At 51.2% G+C, this 23,650-nt stretch overlaps 1 protein-coding gene across 4 annotated transcripts; it reads left to right on the top strand.

The window, feature by feature from the left end:
• Nucleotides 1-43: 43 nt before the first annotated feature.
• Nucleotides 44-21,263, top strand: PMM2 (phosphomannomutase 2). 4 transcript variants are annotated; one of them, XM_059415346.1, is made up of 8 exons: nucleotides 44-248; nucleotides 5,337-5,448; nucleotides 7,384-7,460; nucleotides 8,257-8,348; nucleotides 10,207-10,306; nucleotides 10,431-10,506; nucleotides 11,652-11,767; nucleotides 14,742-15,247. In XM_059415346.1, the coding sequence occupies exons 1-8, from the start codon at nucleotides 168-170 to the stop codon at nucleotides 14,754-14,756; spliced, it is 669 nt and encodes a 222-aa protein (XP_059271329.1). In that variant the 5' UTR covers nucleotides 44-167; the 3' UTR covers nucleotides 14,757-15,247. The 4 variants fall into 4 exon arrangements, with proteins under 4 accessions (XP_059271329.1, XP_059271327.1, XP_059271330.1 ...); XM_059415344.1 differs by lacking the exon at nucleotides 14,742-15,247 and adding an exon at nucleotides 12,219-12,764; XM_059415347.1 differs by lacking the exon at nucleotides 14,742-15,247 and adding an exon at nucleotides 12,798-14,732 and having other exon boundaries at nucleotides 45-248.
• The last annotated feature ends 2,387 nt before the right edge of the window (nucleotides 21,264-23,650 follow it).

Below are 23,650 nucleotides of genomic sequence, written 5' to 3'. Positions count from 1 at the left end.
TGGGATTTGTGGTTCCGAAAGAATATCCGACGCAGGTCCCTGGCACCGTGGGAGGGAATGCTCCTCCCCCCAGCGTGCCCTGCGGTACGGGGGCTGGGGGGGGGGGGGGCCGAACCCGGAAGTTCTGGGCGGAGTTCCTGGTTGCCAACGAGTCCCATCCCGAGTGGATGGAAACCGGCGACATGGCGGCGTCCGGCCCAGCGCTGTGCCTCTTCGACGTGGACGGGACGCTGACGGCCCCGCGACAGGTAGGCGGCGTCCGGCGGGGTGGCAGCGGCGGGCTTAGACCCTCAGGATGCTCGGAGACATGGGGCGGGGCCGAAAAGCGAAAAACTTATTGGAAAACGCGGTTCGGGATTTTCACCGCCTGCGCTGGATTTGAAGCCCAGCTCAGCTCTCTTGCCAGCCGTGAGCGCGCCTCGGTGCTGTCGCCTGCGAACTGCACCTTGTGCCCTAATCTGAAAAACACAGGTGTCCAGGTCAAGCAGACCTAAAAGAGTCTCCGCTGTACCCTCTTGAGAGCTGTCTGACCTTGAGCAAGTCACTTAATCTCAGTCTCAGCCTCCACGGCTTTCAGTGGGGACCTTCCCAGTTCCATATGGTGTATGTGAGGGTCGAATGAAATCGAATAAATTCGTAAAAATATTTTGGGTAGGGTGGGCCGTGTTCAGCAGGAGACAGTAAATATTAGCCGCTGCCAACCACCCCCTTTTCTCCACCCCCTTCTCCAGCGGGAGTGAGCAAGGAGACCTAGATTTTTTTCAGACTGCCTGCTGCGAGCCCCCCCTTGAACTCTTGGAAGCTTGCTTCCCACTTGTAGATGTTGCCGCTGCAGGCTTGATCGTGAGGTTTCCGTTAAGATCAGGATTTGTGATGAAGCTGACGCAGACCTCCCCCCTTGCAGGGACTGGTCCTTGAACCACAGCCATTCAAACTTGAGCTGGGACCCAATTAACCTTCCTAACTTCACTTTCTATCCCTGCCTTCTTAATTTTGGCCGGAGGATGGCAGTGGTGTGCTCCAGATGGCCACATTACATGCGTGTGACATCATTTGGCCTTTCTGAGCCACAGATTGGGTGCATCTAGGGATGAAACTCAATGGCAAGTTCTTCAGAGGCCCTTTGTGACCCAGATTCGGTGACCAAAACACACTTCTGGACTGTTAGAAAAGCTCTTGGCTGTCTGGAGCCAAAGTCAGCAACTCATTGTTTGTAAAGGCCCAGATAGCAAAAATTTTTTTTTGTCTCTGCCAACCACATGGTCTGTAGTAACTACTCAGCTGTAATGCAAAAGCTGCCATAGGACCTTAGGTAGACACAGCATGGCTGCGTTCTAATAAAGCTTTATTTACTTGTTACAAAAACAACCAGCTGCTCTGTTTGGCCCATGGGCTGTGATGGTCTAGGGTTCACATTCCATACCTTTTTGCATATCACTGGACCTTCTCAACCTTTTCCCCTCTTTCCTACCATGTAGGATAATTTCTTTTACCCTTTTTTTTTTTTAAGGTTTTATTTATTTATTTGACAGACAGAGATCACAAGCAGGCAGAGAGAGAGAGAGAGAAGCAGGCTCCCTGCTGAGCAGAGAGCCCGATGCGGGGCTCGATCCCAGGACTCTGAGATCACGACCTGAGCTAAAGGCAGAGGCTTAACCCACTGAGCCACCCAGGGACCCCTCTTTTACCCTTTTAAACATAAGGAAACTGAGACTCAGTGAAACCATGACCTCTGTTTCTCACAGCAAATCTGGTACAAGTGTCTGGGCTGCAGGGCATTCTCATTTGCTAAGTTTGCCATTTCCTGCCACCACTCCAAGATGGAAGCTGTTCTGGCTGCTGGTTATGCCGTTCCGGAAGGTGCTTCTGCCTTCCAGAAGGAATCTGGATAGATGACCACGAAGTATGAAATAGCAAAGAAACTCACAGTGTATTCCTGTAATTCACTGAGTCACAGTGTATTCCTGTAATACACATTTGAAACATGATATTCTTTGCAGCAAACTGATAATTTTAACACTGAAAAAAAAAAATAGTCTAACAAAAGAAAATTGTTTCTGGGTGTCAGGTGTTCCAGGTAAAAAATGAAAATATTTTAGCAAGAGATCTATTCATTATAGAATAATATAGTACCTTCCCTCCCTCAAAACATGCATTCCCAAACAGTGATAAGCATATTACAGTCCAGAAGCAGAAGAATGGGTTATCTTGCAGCTGCTGACACACGAGATGATATAAACAGATAAAATCTAATTAGAACGGAGTCCGGAGCTCCGCACATACCACTATTTTAGTAGAATTTTCTTGTGCTGAGTATTTTCCTAAGAAAGGTTATTCCATCTAAAAACAGTTGAGACTTAGAACAAAAGAAGGGGGCCCTAAACCTGACTAAATTGTTTTCCGGCTTTATGTCATAAAAAACTCAAACATACGGGGGCACCTGGCTGGCTCTGTCGCTAGAGCATATGACTCTAGATCTCAGAGCTATAAATTCTAGCTGCATGTTAGGTGCATGTTACTTTTAAACCTTAAAAAAATAAAATCGAAATTCGAATAAGAAATTAAAATGTACAGAATTACTGCGAAACTACTATACAGAATAGCCGTATCCCGGCCACTTAAAATCAGCGATGACTGACATTAACTTTTCTACACTTTTATTTTTTGATGTGCCGCTTCTGAAGCCACATTCATCATGGTAATTCACCCCTAACTATTTGAGCCTGGATCTCTTGAGGACATCTGTGGTGACCATAGTGCTATCATCACCTACGAAACGTGTCACCAGTTCCCTCCTATTATTTAATGCCCCAGCTCAGAAGTCAGCACATATTTTTCTGTAAAAAGACAGATAGTAAAGAGTTGAGGCTCTGCCAGCCATGTGGTGTCTGTCACAACTACTCGGCTGTGTGGTTGCGTCACAGACAGTACGCAAGTGAATGGATGTGGCTGCGTGGCAGTCGTACCTCGCGGAACCTGGCAGCGAGTTAATGCTGGCCCAGGCACCTATTCTGCTGACTCTTACTTGCTCTGTCAGTTTTCCTCTGTTGTCCCAAAAGAAGTCTTTTGTAGTTGGTTTTTTCAGAAGGTGAATTTTTATCCTGCTTTGACCTCAATTTCAAGCTTTTGGATCTTTCTCTGTTTTATTTTTACCCAGGAGGACTTATAAAGAACCCCTTGTTTTGTTTTTTAAGATTTATTTATTTATTTATTTGACAGAGAGAAATCACAAGTAGTCGGAGAGGCTGGCAGAGAGAGAGAGAGAGGGAAGCAGGCTCCCTGCTGAGCAGAGAGCCCGATGCGGGACTCAATCCCAGGACCCTGAGATCATGACCTGAGCCGAAGGCAGCGGCTTAACCCACTGAGCCACCCAGGCGCCCTAAAGAACCCCTTGTGATTAGCAACACAATTATTTGGAAACATCACAACAACTTTGGTCTGTGATTATTTTGCTCCAACAACCTCTCCTACTGTGGGTAGTTTAGATGCTCTGTTATGCTCACAAGGAGCTGGATCTTACTTCCTGTCAAAAAAATATTTGCTGCCCCTCGGAAGTGAGAAGGGGCCTTCTCACACACACACACACACACACACACACACACACACACACTGCAGACACACCTGATGGCCACAGTACCACGGAGCTCATCATTGTGCACTAGGGTTAAGAGAAAAGAAATTGCAGCTTTGGGTTCTGCTTGAAGACAAAAGTATTGCATTTTTAATATTTTGCAATCTAGGGAATCTTCCCCACTGCCTGCCACCCTGACGTCAGGTGGAAGTAAGCCACTTGGAGGGCTCCAGGACCCATTTTCATAGTCATTGATTTGTAGAGGCTGCCACGGCACTTCTAAATTTTGTCTGCTAAGTCGAGATTCCACAGAAGGTGTAAAAAACTGTGTGTTCTATTATAAGCCCTTCTGTATAATTTTATTAATCCTGGGTGTATATTTCTCTAAAATGTTGTTGTTTTAAGAAAAAAGAAAAGATTTGGGTGCCTGGGTGGTTCAGTGGGTTAAGCCTCTGCCTTTGGCTCAGGTTATGGTCTCGGGGTCCTGGGATCGAGCCCCGCATCGGGCTCTCTGCTCAACAGGGAGCCTGCTTCCCCCGCTCTTTCTGCCTGCTTGTGATCACTCTTTCTGTCAAATAAATAAAATCTTTTAAAAAAAGAAAGAAAAGAAAAGAAAAAGAGAAGATTGAACTCTAGATGTTTTTGTATTGAAGTTGGTTTTTTGTTTTTGTTTTTAATTTCTGCTAACTTCATTTCTAAAGATACCCAGTGTGAGGGCCTCCAGGCTGGCTCAGTCAGTGGAACATGCCACTCTTGATCCCGGGGTCATGAGTTCAAATCCCACATTGGGAGTAGAGTTTACTTAAAAAATAATAATAAGTTAGGGATCCCTGGGCAGCTTAGTTGGTTACGTGTCCTACTCTTGATTTCAGTCAGGCCATGATCTCAGGGTTGTGAGATCAAGTCCCGCATCAGGCTCCACACTGGGCATGGAACCTGCTTAATATTCTCTCTCTCAAAAATAAAAATAAAAAATAAAAAATTAGAAAATAGATACCCCATGTGAATAGACCATTCAGATTACTAAAAGTAACAAAATAACTTTTAAAAAATGAATTGTGATTTGTCTTAATACAGGAATATTTTTTTCATGTTCATAACTTATATTTAATTAGTCCACAATTTGGACTTCAACTAGCAAAAAATTACACCATTGAGACCACTGTTGATACATAAGAGCTTTTAGGAGAAACTAAAAAAATCCGTGTGCTGTTGCTGTTGTACTTATTTATTTTTGGTTTTGTATTATTATAACAAATCAATTCTGAATGTCCTCTGTAATCTTGTCATGTTTTGTTCTAAAATAGCAACTTAAACCCGTAAGTGGAGTACACTGTAGCATTCGAAAGGAATGTTCTAAATCTTTGTGTATCCACACGGAACAGTCATCCCAACTCACTGCTAAAAACACATGTCACTGCACAAGACCTAGAATGAGTCCACTTGTGTGTCAGAAAATAAGACCTCCTTATTTTTTGCACATGTAGGCAAGTATGTGAATGCAGAGCAGTAGAGCTAGAACAGCACACAGCAGCTGTTAATATATTGCTTGTGTGTTTTAAGCTAGGTAAGAATAAGTAAAATTTAACACATTTTTTCTGGTAAAAAGTTGATTTCCCCAAATCACAACTAAAACATTTGGACTCACTACAGACCCAGAGCCTGAACTGGCATATATGGAAGTCAGGGTTGTATCACTCTTTGAGTTTCAGTCTCCTGGTTATTCTACGGCTCATGACTTTTTATTTTCCTTTTTGAAATGTAGAAAATTACCAAAGAAATGGATGGCTTTCTACAAAACTTGAGGCAGAAGATCAAAATTGGTGTGGTAGGCGGGTCAGACTTTGAGAAAGTGCAGGAGCAGCTGGGAAAGGATGGTAAGTTGCGTTTGTTTGGTAAGTTGCGTTTGGTTAATGGCAGCTTCCTATGAGGACATTGGGACCTGTGGCCATGAAGTGTTTTAGGCAGCCTCGAGCCCTCCTCCCTGTGTGGCAGGCTTCCTGCTGCCTTGTTTGGACAAACATTCTCTCTGCTTTCTCTTTCCTCTGTTCTTAATGTTATAAATAAATTTCTGGAATTGGTGGTGGACCACTCGGTTCCCAGATACATGGGTGGGGTCACCCAGAAGTTTGAGTGTGTGTGTCACTGCCTGGAATGCTTTGCCTTGTCCCCGTCCACTCTCTGAGCTCAGTTCAGTCCCCATCTCCTGACTGTCCTTCTCACCCAGGTGTTCAGATGCCTGCCAGGTCTGGGGGCCTCCTCTCCGTTGCTCTAACACATGTTTCCCAGAGTTCCCTAATCATGGGACACCCAGGCTCTCAACCCTACGTGGTGAACCAGAACTTCCAGCGCAGGCCCCAGGAAGCCAGGGGTTCCTATTGGCCCCTTCACTGGAGATCCTGAGGTCTCTGGGGCCTGGGAATCATATTTTAGCAGCTCCCCCCCAACCCCTGCCCCAGAAGATTGTGATGCACAGCCTTGCCAGCAGGACACACACTGCATGTTGCAAACGATCTGGTTGTCCTTCTGTTTTTTCTGGAAGACTCTGACTCTGCATTACTCATCTTGTAGCCCCAGGGCCTCTAGGGTGCCTGACCTCTAAGAACTAGATTGTGGAGAGATGGTTGAGATGATCGTTCTTTGGGACACTGTTGACATGTTGGGCCAGATCATTCTCCATTGTCCGGGCTGCCCTGTGCACACTGTAGGATGTTGAGCAGCACCCCTGTGGCCTCCACCCACGGGATGCCAGGAGCACCTCCGTGCCCAGTGTGGCATCCAAAAATGTCTCTAGACATTGCCAAATACCCTCTGGGGGGCAGTGTCATCCCCAGTGGAGAACCAGGGTTTTGACTGTAGTATCCTACAATCCAAATCGGTGTAGGCTGTCTTTATTGGATTAGTGTATTGGATGAGCATAATCTATGCATTCTCTCTAAAGCTCTCTGTTCTGCTTACACTTCCATTTTTCTCATAGATGCTCTACTTAGAAACACTAGAAACAACATAATGGGGCACATTAAGCCCCGGAAATCCTGTTACCCAGCCCTGATGGCCCTTTCTGCCTCTGGCCATATTTTTAACCACAGGCTCAGAGAGGCATTATGTCAGGGTAGGGCACTGTCTGTAGATTTCAAAGAGTGTGAGTCCAAACAACAGACTCAGAACCTTCACAAGCTAGAAGAAAGTTGAAGACCCAGCTGTATCAGAATCACTGGGGAACCTGTGAAAATACAGATGTGAGGGCCCCACCCAACGCAGGGCACCTGGGAGTCTGCATTTTAATAAGCAACTAAAGTTTGGGAAACCATTTAGTATATGAGTGGTCTCCATATCTGGCTGCTATAATATAAGAATCACCTAAAGACCTTTTAAAAATATATATTTTCACTTATTTATTTTTAAATTCTGATCTTTAGCCTGGTCCTGCATGTTCTGATTCAGAAGGCCTGAGAGCAGAGCCTGGGAATCTGCACATTTTCATCACTGCCCTGGTGATGCGGGTCCTCAGGGAGGCTTGGGGGTCATTCTTGGCTCACATCTTCCTCTCCAGGTAGAGGGGGCTGAAGGCAGAGACATGAGAGGACCCGCCACCAGGTCTCTGAACACCAGCCTGGCCACCATCTTGTACATTTGTAATTAGAGGCTTTTTTTTAAGGCATTTTTCCCCACCTTCGGAACCTGTTAAGGCGAGATATCCTTTTACAGTCCTTACTGGAGTTTCCCTGTTTTATCCGTGAGACGTGTTAATCAAGAAAGAGAAACCAGCTTCAGTTCCTTGCACACTGACTTTTCTCTTGTTTTGGTTCCAGTGGTTGAAAAATACGATTATGTGTTTCCAGAAAATGGCCTGGTTGCATACAAAGATGGGAAACTCTTGTGTAAACAGGTAGGTTCTAGAGTATCCAGACCACTATATGCTATTATTATACTATACTATAATAATATTAATATTAATAATAAAATAAAATAAATAATAATATATACTATAATAATATATATTGTTAGTAATATTATTAAATATAGTAATATTATTAAAATGCTTTCCAAAAAGCTATTTGACCCTGGATGCTTCTGGGGAGGTGTGTCCGGGAGGTGAGGAGCCGGGGAAGGAGTGAACCTCTATCTACCCTGTATTCTTTTCTACGTCTTGAGTGTCGAGCCCTGTGACTATCACGTATTCCAAATGGCTAACTAAATTTCAGCATTGTTTTTTTAAGGGTACTTTATCTGATATTTCTGTCGCGCTGGCAGAAAGGAGGGCAGGCTGCCTGGCTACAAGCATTTTTAAGAGGTACTGTGTAGCTGTTGCTAGTAACAAGATCCTTCCACTCAGACATATGAGAAAGCCCGAGTGGAACAAAGATACTTTGTCAGCGTCCGTAGATATTTTAATTGAATAAAAGCAGCAGTAATAAACTCTTTGGGCCTTCCATGAAGCATTCGAAAGATAATTTGTACAAAAATCTTGAGTCGTGAAGCAGGAAATGCTTTAACTAAAGCCCTTTGTGGTTTGCCTTATGTTTTCACGCAGGGAGAGAAGGAAAAAGGTAGCGGGGCATGTCACGCTGGCCACGTCAGCCTAGTCACCCTCGCCAGTAGTGGCTGAAGCCCCGGGTGTGCTGTAAAGTTATTTCAAAAATGCCCCCCCCCATTCAAGTAACCCCAGTGTTTTCTTTATCCAGAGTATTCAAGGTCACCTGGGCGAGGCCCTAATCCAAGATCTAATCAACTACTGTCTGAGCTACATCGCAAGAATTAAACTCCCGAAGAAAAGGTGGGTTTGGGGGGCACCTGGGTGGCTCAGTGGGTTAAGCCTCTGCCTTCGGCTCAGGTCATGAGCTCAGGGTCCTGGGATCCAGCCCCGCATTGGACTCTCTGTCAGCAGAGAGCCTGCTCCCCCCCCCCCCGCCCCCTGCCCGCCTCTCAGCCTACTAGTGATCTCTGTCAAATAAATAAATAAATCTTTAAAAAAAAAAAAAAGAAAGAAAAGGTAGATTTGCTTTCAGCAGAGGCTGTGCTGGCATGGGGAGGAGTCACACTGGCTGGGTTGGTGCTGACTTTAGTCCCGGGCCCTGTGCTTAGTTAGTAAGACATTATTGGAAACCTTCTAGTGGAAGAATGAATCCATAAACCACAGCATTTCCACATGATGGGAAGCGGAAACTAAGAGGCTTGCTAAGACTATGGGCCCGGGAGGAGGCCTGTAAGAGCAGTGTGGAAAGCAGCTTCAGCCCCAGATCCGGAAGCCACCTGGGACACACCCCGGAAACCCAGGCCAGAGCCCACACACAGCCCTGCTTGCTCGGCCCACGGTATGACATAAAATCTGCATTAATTGCTGTCATTTGGAAGTTTGACTTCATATAGTAAAATACCATCATCTCTGGCTTCTGTGTTCTCTGAAGATCTATAATTTCAAGTTAGCATGAGATCCCCACCGTGAATTCAGGCAGCAGGATGCTGTGTTGGCCTTGAAGCAGACCCTCAGCTCAACACTGGGCCTATGTCCCTGGTATTTACAGGTGGCTGATGGCTCAAGATCAGGGCTGTGTGCAGAAGACAGAAAGGACCCAGGGAAGAGGTTCTAGAACTTCACAGTCATCAGCATTTAGAACTAGAAGATACTTCCGAGCACATAGTCACAGAACCCTTAAATTGCATTGTAAGGATAAATAGCTCACAGTTATTTGAGCTTTTAAGAAACTGTTTTGAGATTCAAACTGGAAACACCGTGGGGGAAAATGTTGTATGTGTGTGTGTGTGTGTGTGTGTGTGTGTGTGTTTTAATCTTTATTCAGAGTAACTAAAAAAAGGTGTTAAGCTGTTCTCACGTTCTGCGATCAGAGCAACCATTTAGTAGCAGCTATCCACAGCAGCTGTGTTTCGTTGGAATGACGGAGGCTCACCAAGCAGCCCTCAGAGCCTTTTCCCATAGCTTTGTGTGGTCAGACCGGTGGGTTCAAAAGGTCACTAGCAAAAATGTCAGGCGCATGAATTTTCAGATTCCTCAGGGAACTTGAGAGATGGTAATCATTTTCATAGCTCTTTTTATTATTATTATTTTAATTTGACACAGAGAGAGAGCTTAAGTAGGCAGACAGGCAAAGGGAGGAGAAGCAGACTCCCCAGTGAACAGGGAACCCAACATAGAGCTCCATCCCAGGACTCTGCGATCATGACTTAAGCCAAAGGCAGACGCCCAACCAACTGAGCTACCCAGGCACCCCTCATAGCTCTTTATTGACAATAAAATTCACTGTCCAACAGAAATAATGTGGGCCACATGGGCAATTTTAAGTTTTCTGTAGCTGCATTAAAAAGAAAAATTAATTTTAATCATATTTTATTTAATTCAGTGTAGCCAAAACATAATCGTTTTAACACATAGTCAACAGAGAGCATTTCGAATGAGGGTGACATTCCTTTTTCATGCTCTATCTTTGAAATCTAATCTCAGTTCAGATTAGCTGCCTGTGGCCCAAGGCTACCCTGTGGCTGAGCCCAGCCCAGTGAAGTGTTGATCCTACCAGCCCCGTCCTTCTGGAAATTTGAGCCTGCTTACCCATCTGTAAAGTCGTCCACGTAAATAATGTAATAATGTCTCTCCCGGGCTCGTCCCCTCTCCTCTCCAGGGGTACTTTCATTGAGTTCCGAAACGGGATGTTGAACGTGTCCCCAATTGGGAGAAGCTGCAGTCAAGAAGAACGCATTGAGTTTCACGAACTCGATAAAGTGAGTCCTTCCGACACAGCCTGGGTCTCTGGGAGTGAAGATGTGCAGCCTCGTGGCCTGTGGCTAAAGGGTGCCTTCTGCACTGACATGCGCTAGACAATCGGTATCTCCTTATTTTTCTCAGAAAGAAAACATCAGACAGAAGTTTGTAGCAGACCTGCAGAAAGAGTTTGCAGGCAAAGGCGTCACATTCTCCATAGGTACGGTGCACTCGGGCTGGCTTCCGGCTTCAGTAACCACCTACTAAATGGGGGTTGCGGGGGCCGGTGAGCTCTTGGAATGGGGCTGTGCCTAGTGTGAAGGTGGGCCAGAGGGGTGTAGGGGCGAGCACTCCTGTGTGGTCAGCCCTCATGGAGACTCTCCCTGGCCTCTGGATTTGGTTCTAACGTCTCACCTGGCAGGATTCCTCCCCACCCCCACCGCCCTGCCCCGGTACCTCTCTTCCTGGCCCAGAGTAGAGCTCAGCAGAACAGATTTGAAATCTCATCATGCGTGAGCAGCAGGGATCCATAGCAGCCAGTTGGGTTTGTGTTACAAATCAAGAAACAGGCCCTGGAGGAAAAGGGGTCTTGTCTAAGCCCACAGATGTTGTGTCTGCAGTGGTGGACCAGCATGCGAGCGAACATTTCCTGTGTCGGACAGAGTTCTTCCCGCAGCGCTGGTGTCTTGGCCGGCCTTGGTTTTTCGTAGAATACACTTGTGAGATGCTTGAAGCAAACGCACTTCCGTCAGCGCTGATGGGTCCTTACGTAGAACCCTCTTGTTTTACCACCTACCCTGAGCGTACAGTTGTAGGAAAACTTGAATTATAAAGAGATTACCTCTGCTAGAGCAGGTAGATGTTCAAGTGTTCTTGAACCACAAGGTGAACGTCTCCCCGACAAAGCTTTCCAAGGGTTTATTGCACCTGAAAGCTCCCCAACAATCACTTTGCACCTGCTTTTCCTCTCTCCTGCGAGATGCACCGCACACAGCCAGCTCTGGGCTTCGCCCCCAAGAGCCAGAGCATACTAAAGCTCGGGGTGGCCCAGCTGGTTGAAGCTGTTATTGGATTTTCCACTGCTTCCTTTAGACCCATGTCTTTGGTGCAGCACTTGAACACGAACGCATTCCTCATTCTGAGCTAGCAATCTGTCTTGCTTTTCAATTTTGGGTGAAATAATGTTGGATAAAAGCAACGTCCCATGAATTTCTAGAACCGGTCCCTAAAATAGCATAAATAGCAAACCAGGGTATTAAAAACCGACCTCAGCCCTCCAGTTGCTGATGAGTAGACCGCGCGTTCGGTTCAGCCACATGCTCCTCTTTCCCGCCTCTAGCTTCTGTGTCTTCCCCCTCTTGGCAGGAGGCCAGATCAGCATCGATGTCTTTCCTGATGGCTGGGACAAGCGGTACTGCCTGAGACACGTGGAAAATGACGGCTATAAGACCATCTATTTCTTCGGGGACAAAACCATGCCCGTAAGTACGGGAGCGTATTTTGGAATTGGACTGTTTGGTTCAGGCTGGAAAAGGGGAATGGACATGTGGGCCTTTTCCGCTCCGCCACGCAGCACGCACTGGCCCAGCTCACATGGAGCAGGGGCTGCTTTCCCCTGAGAGGAACGAATCAGCCTCCCTCCCTTTGCGCTCGGACACCAGACCCCTCAGTGGGGACGGTCATGGAGTCCTTTCGAGGCTCACTTTGCAGCCTTCCAGAACACCTGCCCCAGTGCCACTGTCCAGTCCTTTGTCCACTTCCACGCCCTTGGCCATTTTTAGGTCATTTTTCCACTGTGGTTTTCCCCCAGGGACATTCTTTATGAGCTGGGCACAAGGCATCCTAAATGGTAGGAAGACGGGGAATCTCACGGGTCTCAAATTCAAGAGACCGCATCAGGGACTGTGTTAGCAGTGCGCATCACACACACAGGGTTTGGGGAGCTGTCCCTGATGGACAGGTGCTGGACTGAGTCTAAATCGGGGCTGAGAGCAGAGCTGTGTCGAAGGCCAGCACCAGGAGGAGGACTGCGGAGGAGGGATTTCCCCAGAGCCACTGTGGCAGCAGGACGGGGCTCTTCTTGGGACAGGTGGGGCCCTGAGAGGAGGCTGGGCACCAGCCACTCACTGCCCAGGCCCCTTCCTTTAAATTCCTGTCGCCCCTGGGCCCCTCCGCCCACTTCCCTTCACGTGCCGCCTGGTGATGGGAATTATCTTGGCATCAGAGGTCCTGGTTCAGGCTTCATGGCCATCCTGCACCAAGCAGCTATGCCCTAGACATTCAGAGTTTGCTTAGTGTCTGGTCTGTGATCCACTGCAGAGTACTTGCCGTTTTGCTAAGGTTTTTCTGGGGTGGACCTACCTGCCTATCAGCAAGGTCCCCACATAAGGTCTTCTAGCATTAAAGAGACTTCTGATCAATATAGGCTCATGTCCATCCTTCTAAAGGATAAAACCAGGACTCGGGGTGCATGGGTGGCTCAGTCGTTAAATATCCGACTCTTGATTTCAGCTCAGGGTGTGATCTCGGGGTCCTAGGATCAAGCCTGGCGGCGGACTCCCCATTCAGTAGGCAGTCTACTTGTCTCCTCCCTCTGTACTTCCCTATACTTCTCTGTACTTCTTTCTTTCTCTTTCTCTCTCTCAAATTAATAAATCTTTAAAAAAAAAAAAAAACGGAAAGGTTAAGTGACTTGCCCAGGGTCACACAGCCCATGGCCGAAATGGTGGCACCAGAACAAACGACCTTGTCTCTAAGCACGCAGGCTTCCCAGTCCAGCAGGCCGTCCTTCGTCGCAGTGGGGAACATTCTCTTCTGGTTCCCGGACAGCATGGTGCTGCTTTTCTGGAGGCGTGTCCTTTAGCCTCGTTCTTAACAACAGAGAGAAGTGGTTTGCAACCGCGTCCATTTGGTGAAATTCTTTGGCTGCAGAAATGCTTTTGCATCAGACTTTGATGTCTTTGGAGAAAGCGAGCTCACGCAGTCACACGCGGGATCTTCCGGCTGGCCGGGCGCCTCCGCAGCCCTTCCGGCCCCCTGCCCGCTCGGCCAGGCCGGGAGGAGAGCTGCTGAGACAGGCGAAGCCAGGTTTTTGTCCGTGAGGACACTCTTGCTTTGTGCAAAGAGCCCCCAGAAGCCTCACTGGGGACTTTGCAGAACGGAATGTGGTTCTTGAGATTGGCAAAGAATGCCTGCTTTTGGGATTCTCCATCTGGGAACTCCAGTACATCGATTCTGTTTGTTTGGTTTTTGGTTTCACCTACTTTTTAAAGGCGGATACTTCTTACGGAAGGTTTTTTCCTGATTCGTAATTAACATTCACTGTAGAGCATGGGAGAAAGTTCAAGGGAGAAAGTGTAAGTCACATGTGGTCACAGCTGATGCGCCTCCCAGTCTTTTCTCTGGGCGTCCGCGACCCCCAAAGTGGACCGTGCGTGTTCACTCTTGGATTTTCTGCTTTGTTCTCGTACCTATCTTATTTACCCATGTTAGTGAATTTCTTTGAAAATGAGGTTTTCAGGGGCTGGATGACCCGTTTTCCCAGCAGAGGCCCTGGGACTGTGGTTGTTGACACCGTGGTGACCGATCTCTGCCCTCTCTGACGCTGCTGTCGGTCGGTGGTTTCCTGGAAATGGGAAGTAACGGTCCAACCATCTAAACCTTTAACAGGCATAGAGCCATCCAAACGCTAGCTTTAAACTTCTCATATTCTGTGATAGATTTTGAAAGCGGTTTCCTTCCTTCGCATCAAGGCAGATGTTTTTGCTGGTTTCCAGGGAAACAGCACTTGAGCTGAGAACTGTCAGTAAAAAGCCATTTCCCAGGGGTTCCTGGGTGGCTTATTCGGTTAAGTATCTGACTCTTGATCTCAACTTGGGTCTTGATCTCAGGGTCATGAGTTCGAGCCCCATGTTGGCCTGCATAGTGGACGTGGAGCCTACTTAATTTAAAAAAAAAAAAAAAAGCTATTTCCTTGCCAAGCACCACAGGCTTAGAGGCCTGCCTGGCAGCCTCTCCAGCCCTAGCAGCCGCCTCCATCTGGAGGGATCTGATGTTACATGGAGCCCCTCCCCCATTCCCTGCTTGGAACACCCTCAGAGAGCAGAGTGAAGAAACTAGACCTTGGCCGTTGCTTTTCTAAATGCTTGGCAGTCCTGGACTGACTGTTGGTCCCTACCCCCTCCCCATCCTGCCCATCAGCCACAACAACCAGGGTCTGTTAAAACCCAGCTCTGAGTATAGCCTCAAGGCTTCAGGCCCAACCTGGAGTGCCTTGGTTTGGTGCAGGGAAAGGGTCGGCCAGGGCACAGAGAGGCACCCCACACTGCTTTGCATGGCTTCGGGGCGGGGAGGGAGGTGGCGGGCAGACTGCCCCACCTGACTCCGCCCACCCCCAGCCTTCCCATATTCCCAGGCTAGACAGTTTCTGCTGGCTTAACGCTTCCTGGCTTTCAGGCGGTTGGAACATGAAAACATTCTAACGGTCATGAACATCGACAGCTGATTGACTTTGACTCAGCACATCCTTTTGGGTGATTGAGTTCTCTGTCCGCTTCTGTGCTTGGGACGGGCACACGCAGAGTGGCAGGACTGGGGAGCACTGTTGCAGGAGGTGACTGACCACGCACAAGGCAGTTGGTGCACACGGCAGAATGCTCCGTGGCTGTACGAACCACAGATGCAGACCGATCTCTGGGATGTTCTATCAGGCGAGCCACGTAAGGTGCAGAACGGTACAAGTAACAGGCGCCGCTTTTGTCTAAAGAGGTGCTCTCTTCACGGTGCTCATAAGTGCATAAAGAGAATGTGAAGGGACATCCGAGAAGGCAGATGACAGACCTCCTGAGAGCTAGGGACAAGGATGGGAGAGACACTTGGCACTCTGTCTTCTCTTTAAATTTTGACCTCCACAAATGTGCTCTCTGTTGAAAAATAAAGCTTTAAAGTATCAAACTGAGCAAAGGAAGAAAACTAAAATTTTTGGTTTCTAAAGCACTTCAGTGTCAGACCCTGAGCTGGACCCTTGGACGTTCTGTCCTCAGGTCCTTGGGCAGCCTGGCGGGACGTGCGGGATGGGCGGCAGCGGGCTCCACGCAGGGCCAGGGGCGGTGCAGGTCAGTGACCGCACGGCATCCAGAAGCCTCTCGTCACTCTCCCACATCACCTCCAAAATGCTGTCAAATCATGCAACAATTGGTTTTCCACAAACGTTCAAAAGGAAAATCTTTCCTTAAAAGAAGCTTTAAGGAAGTCCCTATCGGCCTGGTGGGAAGAGGCAGCTTTGAAACCCAGAAGACCTACAATCTGGCCGCCGTTGCCTACAGGGTGACCACACACATCTGTGTCGTGAGCCGTGGTACTTGTCAGCCCCTATGGGGGCTGAACTGTGGGGACGCAGTTCTTCTGAAGCGGTGGGAGGAAAGGGAGGTCCTAGAGGGAGGGTGGCTAGCCCAAGGCCGGCTCAGGAAAGGCAGCAAGCAGGACTTGTTTCTTCCAGCAGGGAACCAGCCAGCTATGAAGTCTGCAGCTTTTAATGAAGTTAAGAAAATCTCATCCAGTATGAGATTCCTCTGAGAGATTGGGGGCCTGTAGGGTGGGTGGTGCTTGTTAGCCGGCGAACCTTGAGTTCCTGCTCAGGCTGCGGACAGAGTTGGCCATTGGCCCTGCCCTGGGCGACCTGGCCATGCCTGGCATCTCCTGCGCTCACAATCAGGATGCCTGAGAGCTGATGAGAGCACTGAATGTGTCCTCTGTGCAGACCTGTCCTACTATTCGTGCGTGTCAGTGTGAAATCTGAGACCCAAGTCTTGGGGGCTAGTGGCAGGCTTAGGTTAGCATGGAGAGAGGGGTGTTCCTTGCTCCCAGAGGGGCCTCAGGAAAATTGCTGCTCCCTGAGATCTGACTGGAGGAAGTTGGACTGGGTTAGAGGTTTCCCACCCAGTTGAGGGGGTGCTGCCAGTTCCCCTGTGGGAGGATGGGAAGCAGGACACTGGGCCGGGGGGGGACACCATGAGTGCGGTGTTTGTTGGGGTCTCGGCTGACCCGCCTTCCTTCTGGACACCAGAATCTGTGGTCGTGTCACCCCTGAGATCAGGGCAGGGGGAAAGGGGCTGCTGGATAAACCCTGAAGAAGCAGCAGCCATTGCTGTAGTTCTTCTCTTCATGGGGACCCTGACTCCAGACCCCTAGAGTGTGGCCAACCCGCAGGGAGTCCCCTGGTGCGGTCACTGATGTCTACGAATCGGCATCTCCTGGAGGCACGTCCATGCCTGGTCCCGTCACCCAGTGCTCAGCCCTTGTTTTGGGGACGAGGGGGTACGCCAGACTCATGAGCAGACCCGGAGGGTCACCCCGGGAGCGTCAGCAGGACAGCAAGCCAGCTTGCTTTCCACCGGACGGTTAGTCCCCAGACTGTAAGCACTGGGTCCCGTCCTGGAAATACTCCTGGAAATACTCGGAGTCACCTGATTGTTTTCAAAACATCATGACCCTGGGGCCAGACTGGTTTTGGTTTTCTTTTGTTTGTTTGTTTGTTTTAAGTGTAACAGTTCACTTCTTTCTAGGAAAAATCAGTATAGTTATCTAAGGGCATACATTTTTATCAAATATTCTCCTCACCAGCTAACGATCACACGTTGAGAAAGCAGCTGCATACCAGCCGTGCAGCACGTACTCAGATCCGTTTGGCTTCTCACGCCGCGGCCTGCAGGCCAGGGGTACTGGCCTTAGAAGTGTTGGTACAGCTCCTGCGGTGACTGTCACCACAGCCCAGGGAGCACCCCCCGCCCCAGGGCTTTGAAACAGAGCCCTTGTCCCTTTGGCCTTTGTACCCAGATACCTAGAAATTGGATCGGTCCCGTTACGCTGGCTGGAGATGAGCAGCCACATGTGGTGGATGTGGACTTGCAGGAGTGGACCTGAGCCCCAGATGGGTGTTCCTAGCAGAGACCCCCTCGGAATCCAGCGGCCCGGCCCTGCTTCCTGCTCTGCAGGGCCCACAGGCCAGGGACACGTGATTTGTGAGCCCTTCCTCAGCTCTCCAATAGGATCCTCAGGGTTCACTGGACCCCCCCCCCCCCACATCAGCTCAGCATCAGCGTGTGCAGAAACACGGCTGGGTAGTGGGGAGACTGGACCCCACTCAGCCCTGCCGTCTGCTTTTCTGTGGCACCCTCAGCCCTTCGCCTCAAATATTTAAATATTAATGGGCTGTTTGCACTGAGCTGGAAGCCTCTCCTCCATCTGGCATCTGTCCCCGGCCCACGATGTGTCCCTTCCGGCTTGGTTCCCTTTGTCATCTCTCAGAAAAGCGTCTTCCCCACCCGGACTCTAGTGACCTGTGCATATCTGGTGTTTGGAATCTGCGGTTCCCTGAAACCTGATTCTAGAGGGGGGCGCTCACACCAGCTTGTCTTGTGCTTCTGCTTCTCCCGACCTCCCTCTGACTCTGTTGTGCCAGCTCTGGGAGCCCCAGAAGAGCCCAGGTGCCCTGGCAGGAGGGGAGGTTAAAGTCTGTGGTGCGTGGTGCTGGTGGTGCCAAGACCGAGCCGGGAGAGCCACCCCGTGTGGACCAGGTCTCCCGGGAGGGACAGGCGGGGCAGCTGCTTCGGAGTCGTTCCCCGGGGCCCAGCGTCTGCAACCCGCCCCCAGCCCTGGCTGGCTGCGCAGCCTCCTCCTCGCTGTGCTTCTGCTCCTCGTCCTCAGCCCCCACCTGCACGGCCTGCAGAAGGTGAAGCTGATTGTGTCCCCTGGTTGCAGCTTTGCCGGTGGCTTGACATAAAATCCCAAGTCCTTACCTCCCTGGCCTGGGGGGCCGCTGAGCTGACTTCTGGGACGTGGCTTGTCCCCTCCCTTCCTCTGCTCACTGGTGCCTCCCTTGTCCCTCTAGGTTCTCTTCCCCTCCGTTCTCTGCCCTACGGAGTTGCTCGCCTCCATCTCCTGTCTCTCCCTGCCTCCGCTCTGACGTTCGCTTTGCCCGGCGGGTAGTGCGTGCTCCCTGGGCTGGTTGGGCTCCTGTGTCAATCCAGACTCCTCCCTCCCGAGTGAATGAGTGACAGGGACTGAATGTGTCCCCGATAGATGGTTGGTTTTTCTGGATAGTTCACAAGTCTGTTTCTACAACATTAAGTTCTCTGTGGCGGTTTTTTACCTCCCGAGCTATTCGTAGGAGAAATTGGACTTTAATTCTAAGCATTACATGAACTGGTTTCACATTTACTTGCCTAGGTAGCCGCCGGTGGGCGTGACGCCTAGAGCTGACCCAGAGCCACTTGACGGCACAGAAATCTGTGAGGCGAGGGCAGGACCCCAGCAGCTCCCCCCGTCAGCGCTGGGAAGGGAGTTTCCCTGATGTGGCTCCAAGTTCATGGCCCCCGACCTGACTCCTTCCCCGGTGCATTTTGGGCCCCGGCAGCAGCCCCTCCTAAACTTTGGGACAAGGTAACTCTCACAAAAGTCAGAGCAGTAAGAATTACTGTGTCCGTGAGTCCTTTAAAGGCATGTCAGATGTTTCTTATAGAATCTTTAGGAGAAAAATCCATTTTTACTCTGCAGTTATTTTCATCGTATTATAAACTAATGTTTTGAGTTAGACCGTCCAGGCTTATGAGGAGAATCTAGGAAATTGCATGAGAAGCAAAGCAGGGGCTTTCCTGGAGCTCAGGGTGTGGGAATGGTGGCAAGCCCGCTTCACTCACCCCAGACCGGGGGGGTGGGTTGGGGATGCCGTACACACTGGAGGACCCACCCCCGGGGACCCCCATGGCGGGCCAGGGCCCCCCCGATACAAGGTCTGGCAGAAGCAGTCTTGCGCTCCACTCTTGGAAGTGGCCCAGGGGAAGGGATGTGTGCATACGCCTGGAGCCGCATGAGCCGAGGGGCAGGTGCCGACCTGCGGCCAGGGGGCAGCGTACCCCCCTTCCAGCAGCTGGCTCACCCGTCGGCCGCGGTCCAGGCAGGGTCTACACCCGGGCCGCCTGGCTCAGTTGCAAGCCAAACACAGGAACTCTTTAAATGTAAACAAATAGAATCAAATAAACTCTGTTCCTTTGTTGCCCTGGCCACTTGCCACCAAGTACTCGGTAGTCACCAGTGGCTGCTGTTGGCCCGGAGGCCCGCGTGTCCGTGTCACAGCCAGATACCACAGTGGGCTGTCAGCCCTGCTGCGCTGCCTGTGACAACAGCCTGGGGCGCAGTTCAAACACAGTGGCAGGGACTGCTGTCACCTGCCACGCTTGCTTTATAGAAAAAGAAGCCTCAGATCTTCACAAGAGCATCGTGATTGCTTTCAGAGGCGTAATTACACGTTCCAAGCTAAATTGCAGTTCAAGGAAAAGTGAGAAAGCCCTTCTCGGTAATGCCTGGGCTCGGGTTGCTCTTCTCCCGGGGGCCCAGGTAACCGAAGCCCGCCTGCCTGCTGGTAAAAGGGCGAGTTCCTCAGTTTCCTGCTGCCCGCGCCCAGGAGAAGCGAGGCGCCCACATCTCCCCCGTGTCTTCACAGGGAGGGAATGACCACGAGATCTTCACCGACCCGAGGACCGTGGGCCACACGGTGACGACCCCCGAGGACACCCGCAGGATCTGTGAAGAGCTGTTTCCCTAACAGCCCCTTCCCTGAGGGAGGGCAGGGCGTCCTGCTGACAGGCTAGAAGGGTCACCGTGGCCACACTCGGGATCCCTCCCTCCCCCACATGCCTGCGAACCCCAGCCTGTGCCAGGCTCCCGACACCTCCTGGGGCCTTGACTACATGGCCTCCACCCCCAGGACCAGAAGCAGCCAGACTTGTCAAGAATGGCCGGAAGGAATGACTCCCAACCCAGTTTTATTCCCCACCCCCAAGTCGCAGACCCTCCACATGTGCAATCACGGTACACACGGTTTTGGGGGAAACTTCCCCATCATTCTAGAATGATACAGAATGAATGTGCCCAGACCCTCCCTCCTCATGGGTCTTGTGAACAATGTAACTGGCAATGTTTGGACCCCCAGTACGCACGGGGGCATCTGGTGATGAGAAAGAACAAGATGTTTACAGCCATCCCTCCCCAGGACAGAAGTCTGGAAACACCTCCTGAGGGGAAACTCTTGCCCACTGTCAACCCTGGAGGACTCCGAAAGCAAAGGCCCTGTGGCCACCAGGCAGGACTGAGTTCAGCAGCACATGGGATGCAGACCGCAGCACGGCCCACAGACAGGTGGCCACCATGTGACCACTGACCCCAACAAGGTTGCCCCTCAGCTGGCCTGCATTTCTGGGGGCGAGCTCTGAATTCACTACACCTAGGACAGACTGCTGGGGCTGCACCTCGGGATGGGAGCAAGTGGGCCGCAGTAGCCCTGCCCCCAGATGCTAGAGCCTCCCTCCCCTCCGCTTTCTCAGGGATCACGTGAGAGGCTGGATCGTTCACAGAGGAGGAGCTGCACGGCTGCCCTGCAGATCTTTATGTGGACCAGCCTGCCTGTCCCGGCCTCACCCAGACCTGGGCCTAAAGGGTGGGCGTGGTCCGACGGGTGGGCCTGTGACCCTCACTCCGAGCTTTTTTGAATTCAGCAAGGTCCTCGTGCTGCTGGAAGGCAGCCCATGGAAGCGCGCTTCCCAAGGAAACGGTTCACAGGTCACTTTTCAGAATCTGGACTTGTCAGGACCCGCAGACCCACAGTCCACTCCAGTCCACAGCACGGCCTCTGCTCAGGCCTGGCCCATCTGAACAGGGGTCTGCACCCCTGCTGCCCCACCCCCACCCCACCAGGTGCTTTCATCTCCACAAGCCTCCTAGGCCCCACCAGGCTTGTCCTGGCTGGGGTCCAGTCGGGGGCCGTCTGCGTGCCCACACGCAGGGCCGACGTTGCTCAGTGGTTCCCAGGACTCAGCCACACAGGCGGACCTTTCCTTGCTGGGTTTTGCAAGCGATACTGTAACGACCTTTGACAATGCAAAGCAGCAAATTAAAGTTGATTTTATTGTTTCCTGTTTCTCATTCGGAGGCCTTTTTCTTTTTTTTTTAAGATTTTATTTATTTGACAGAGAAAGATCACAAGTAGGCAGAGAGGCAAGCAGAGAGAGAGAGGAGGAAGCAGGCTCCCAGCTGAGCAGAGAGCCCGATGTGGGGCTCGATCCCAGGGCCCTGGGATCATGACCTGAGCCGAAGGCAGTGGCTTAACCCACTGAGCCACCCAGGTGCCCCAAGGCCTTTTTCCTTCTTTGACGGTTACATGAACAGTAAAGTGGGCGATCAGCTGAGCTGTCCTCTCAGATTCTGGAAGGAAAACCCAGCCCTTGCAGATCTGAAGGCCATTGCTTCTGACACTGGTATTCCCGGCGTTTCCGCAGCACCAGAGTTTGGTGCTTCCGGGCTCGCCTTCCTGCCCACGGGGTAAGGATCTGCAAGTTTCCTTACGTTGTTAAGAGCAGCACAAGACAACGGAGTCTTACTGAAACTCGCCCCAACCTTTATAACTGGAGACAGCCCTGCCTGGGCTGCCCTGAGCAGGTGCCCCAAGATGTCAGGCTGGGCCCGCCCCTCCCGGGGGTCCCACTCTGGCTGCCTGCGGACACTCTGGGGCAGACCCTTTCCCCGTCCCTGGGGCCTGCCTCTGCCACCAGCCATCTCCTCCGCCTGCCTCCCCTGCACTGGCTCTGCTGCTGACCGGCGCCATGACTCAGAACAGCTTCATCTCGGCCTGTCTGCTCCTCTGTCGGGCAGGGTATGGCCCCTATAGCACACACTGGCTACCTCCAGCCAGGCTGTTTCTATCTCCACGAACCCCCGGGAAGCCTGTAAGGCAGGCAGTACCAGCCCTGCTGTGCAGGTGCGGGTAAGTCACCCCCTCAGCTTTCCAGAGCTGGCAGCTTAGACACAAGAATCTCCAACGCGGTAGCTAAGTGCTGAGCAGGAGGGCAGCCAAGGTTGGCCCTGGAGCGAGCGGCCCCAGGGAGGGCACAGCCGGGCACTCCTGAGGGAGAAGCCCCCAGGAAGGCCTCCTGTATTTCACTGAGGCGCCTGCGCTCCATCCTGGGGGGAGGCGGGGTAGCTCAGGATCTGCGCTACAGTTGGCAAGGTCTCCAGCCAGTGGGTGGGGAGCGCCCCATCGGGAAGACTTGGCAGATTTGTCAAGGTGGAGGTGGCCTTGAATCACTTCCTCTCCAAGGGCTGTTTCCTCTTCCCCCACCGCTCCTTGACCTTGGCCTCATCAGGCCACTTGGGCTCCGTCCCACGGCCACCCACCCTTCTCTCAGAGCTGGATCCCTGCTCCGCCTGCAGGTCCTCCCCCAGAAGACACTGGCCCCATGTGGCCCTCCAACAGAGCTGCTTGTTTGGAATAAACGCCTGCTTTGGCTTCTTCCTCAACAGGTCCCTTGGCCTGGTTGTAACTGTTCCAAACACACTTTGAAAAGCAGTATTGCAGTAAAAATATGCTGCACCATCAAAAAACGACCTCCCCTCCCCCTCAGGAGACCCTGGCTAGGCAAGGCCTTCCCAGGCTGCCCCGTAAGTCCCACCCAGAGCAGCCCCGCCTGCAGCCCCGTCCCCCTACACCCTGCGCCTCCCCACCACGTGCCTGGACACCCAGGCCCTCGGCCTTCACACCTCCCACCACCAGCCTCCCCTCGGGCCGGCCTGCCCCTGCTCTCAATGCGCAGACTCAACACAGTAAAAGTTCAAGTGCTTCCACAGAGCCAAGTGGCATTTGGTTGTCACGAAGCCTGATTCCACTGATGCTGCCCGACACCGGAGGAGGATGATTACGGGGAAAGGGACGGTCCCATTCTCTTCCTCACCACCCCCAAAAACCCAGCCTGTGAAGCACAATGAATGAAACAGCATGACTGTGTCCGCCCCACTCCGGGGACAGGCCCATTAGCTGCCGGCTCGCAGGAGAGGCAGCCAGCCTCCACCTCCACAAACAACGCAGAGCCTTGCACAAAACACAACTTTATTGAGAGAGAAGCTGCTGCTGGGAGGAAAGATGTGGATGGAATCCCGGATGCTGTTCCCAGCTCTGTCCCCAGCATCGGACGTCCTCCCTCAAGGAGCTCCGGAAGCAAGGCCCGCAGCCAGCAAAGGCCTCTGCGGACCCAGCAGGAGGCAGGGGGCGCAGGGGCCCTTCGAGGGGGCCCCACAGGCCAGGAAAAAAGCAGACCAACTGCTCGCTTCACTGCGCTGTTTCACTGTGCTGTCTGCCAGCACACACGCGCACACACACACACGCACAGTCAACACACTTATTTGTGTATTTTAAAAACTCACCAGTTGTCAGCAAAATATTTCTACCTTCCAACCCCTTTCAAAGGAAGCTCTTCCCAGACGGAAAGACAAACAAGACCACAGACAGACACCCGACAAGGACCTTCCTGCTCCTGGCA

The sequence above is a fragment of the Mustela nigripes genome, chromosome 11, assembly GCF_022355385.1.
Source record: "Mustela nigripes isolate SB6536 chromosome 11, MUSNIG.SB6536, whole genome shotgun sequence".
In the NCBI taxonomy this organism is placed as follows: domain Eukaryota; kingdom Metazoa; phylum Chordata; class Mammalia; order Carnivora; family Mustelidae; genus Mustela; species Mustela nigripes.
Note: the sequence above shows the minus strand (reverse complement) of the source record. Positions and strands in the feature narration are given on the sequence as shown.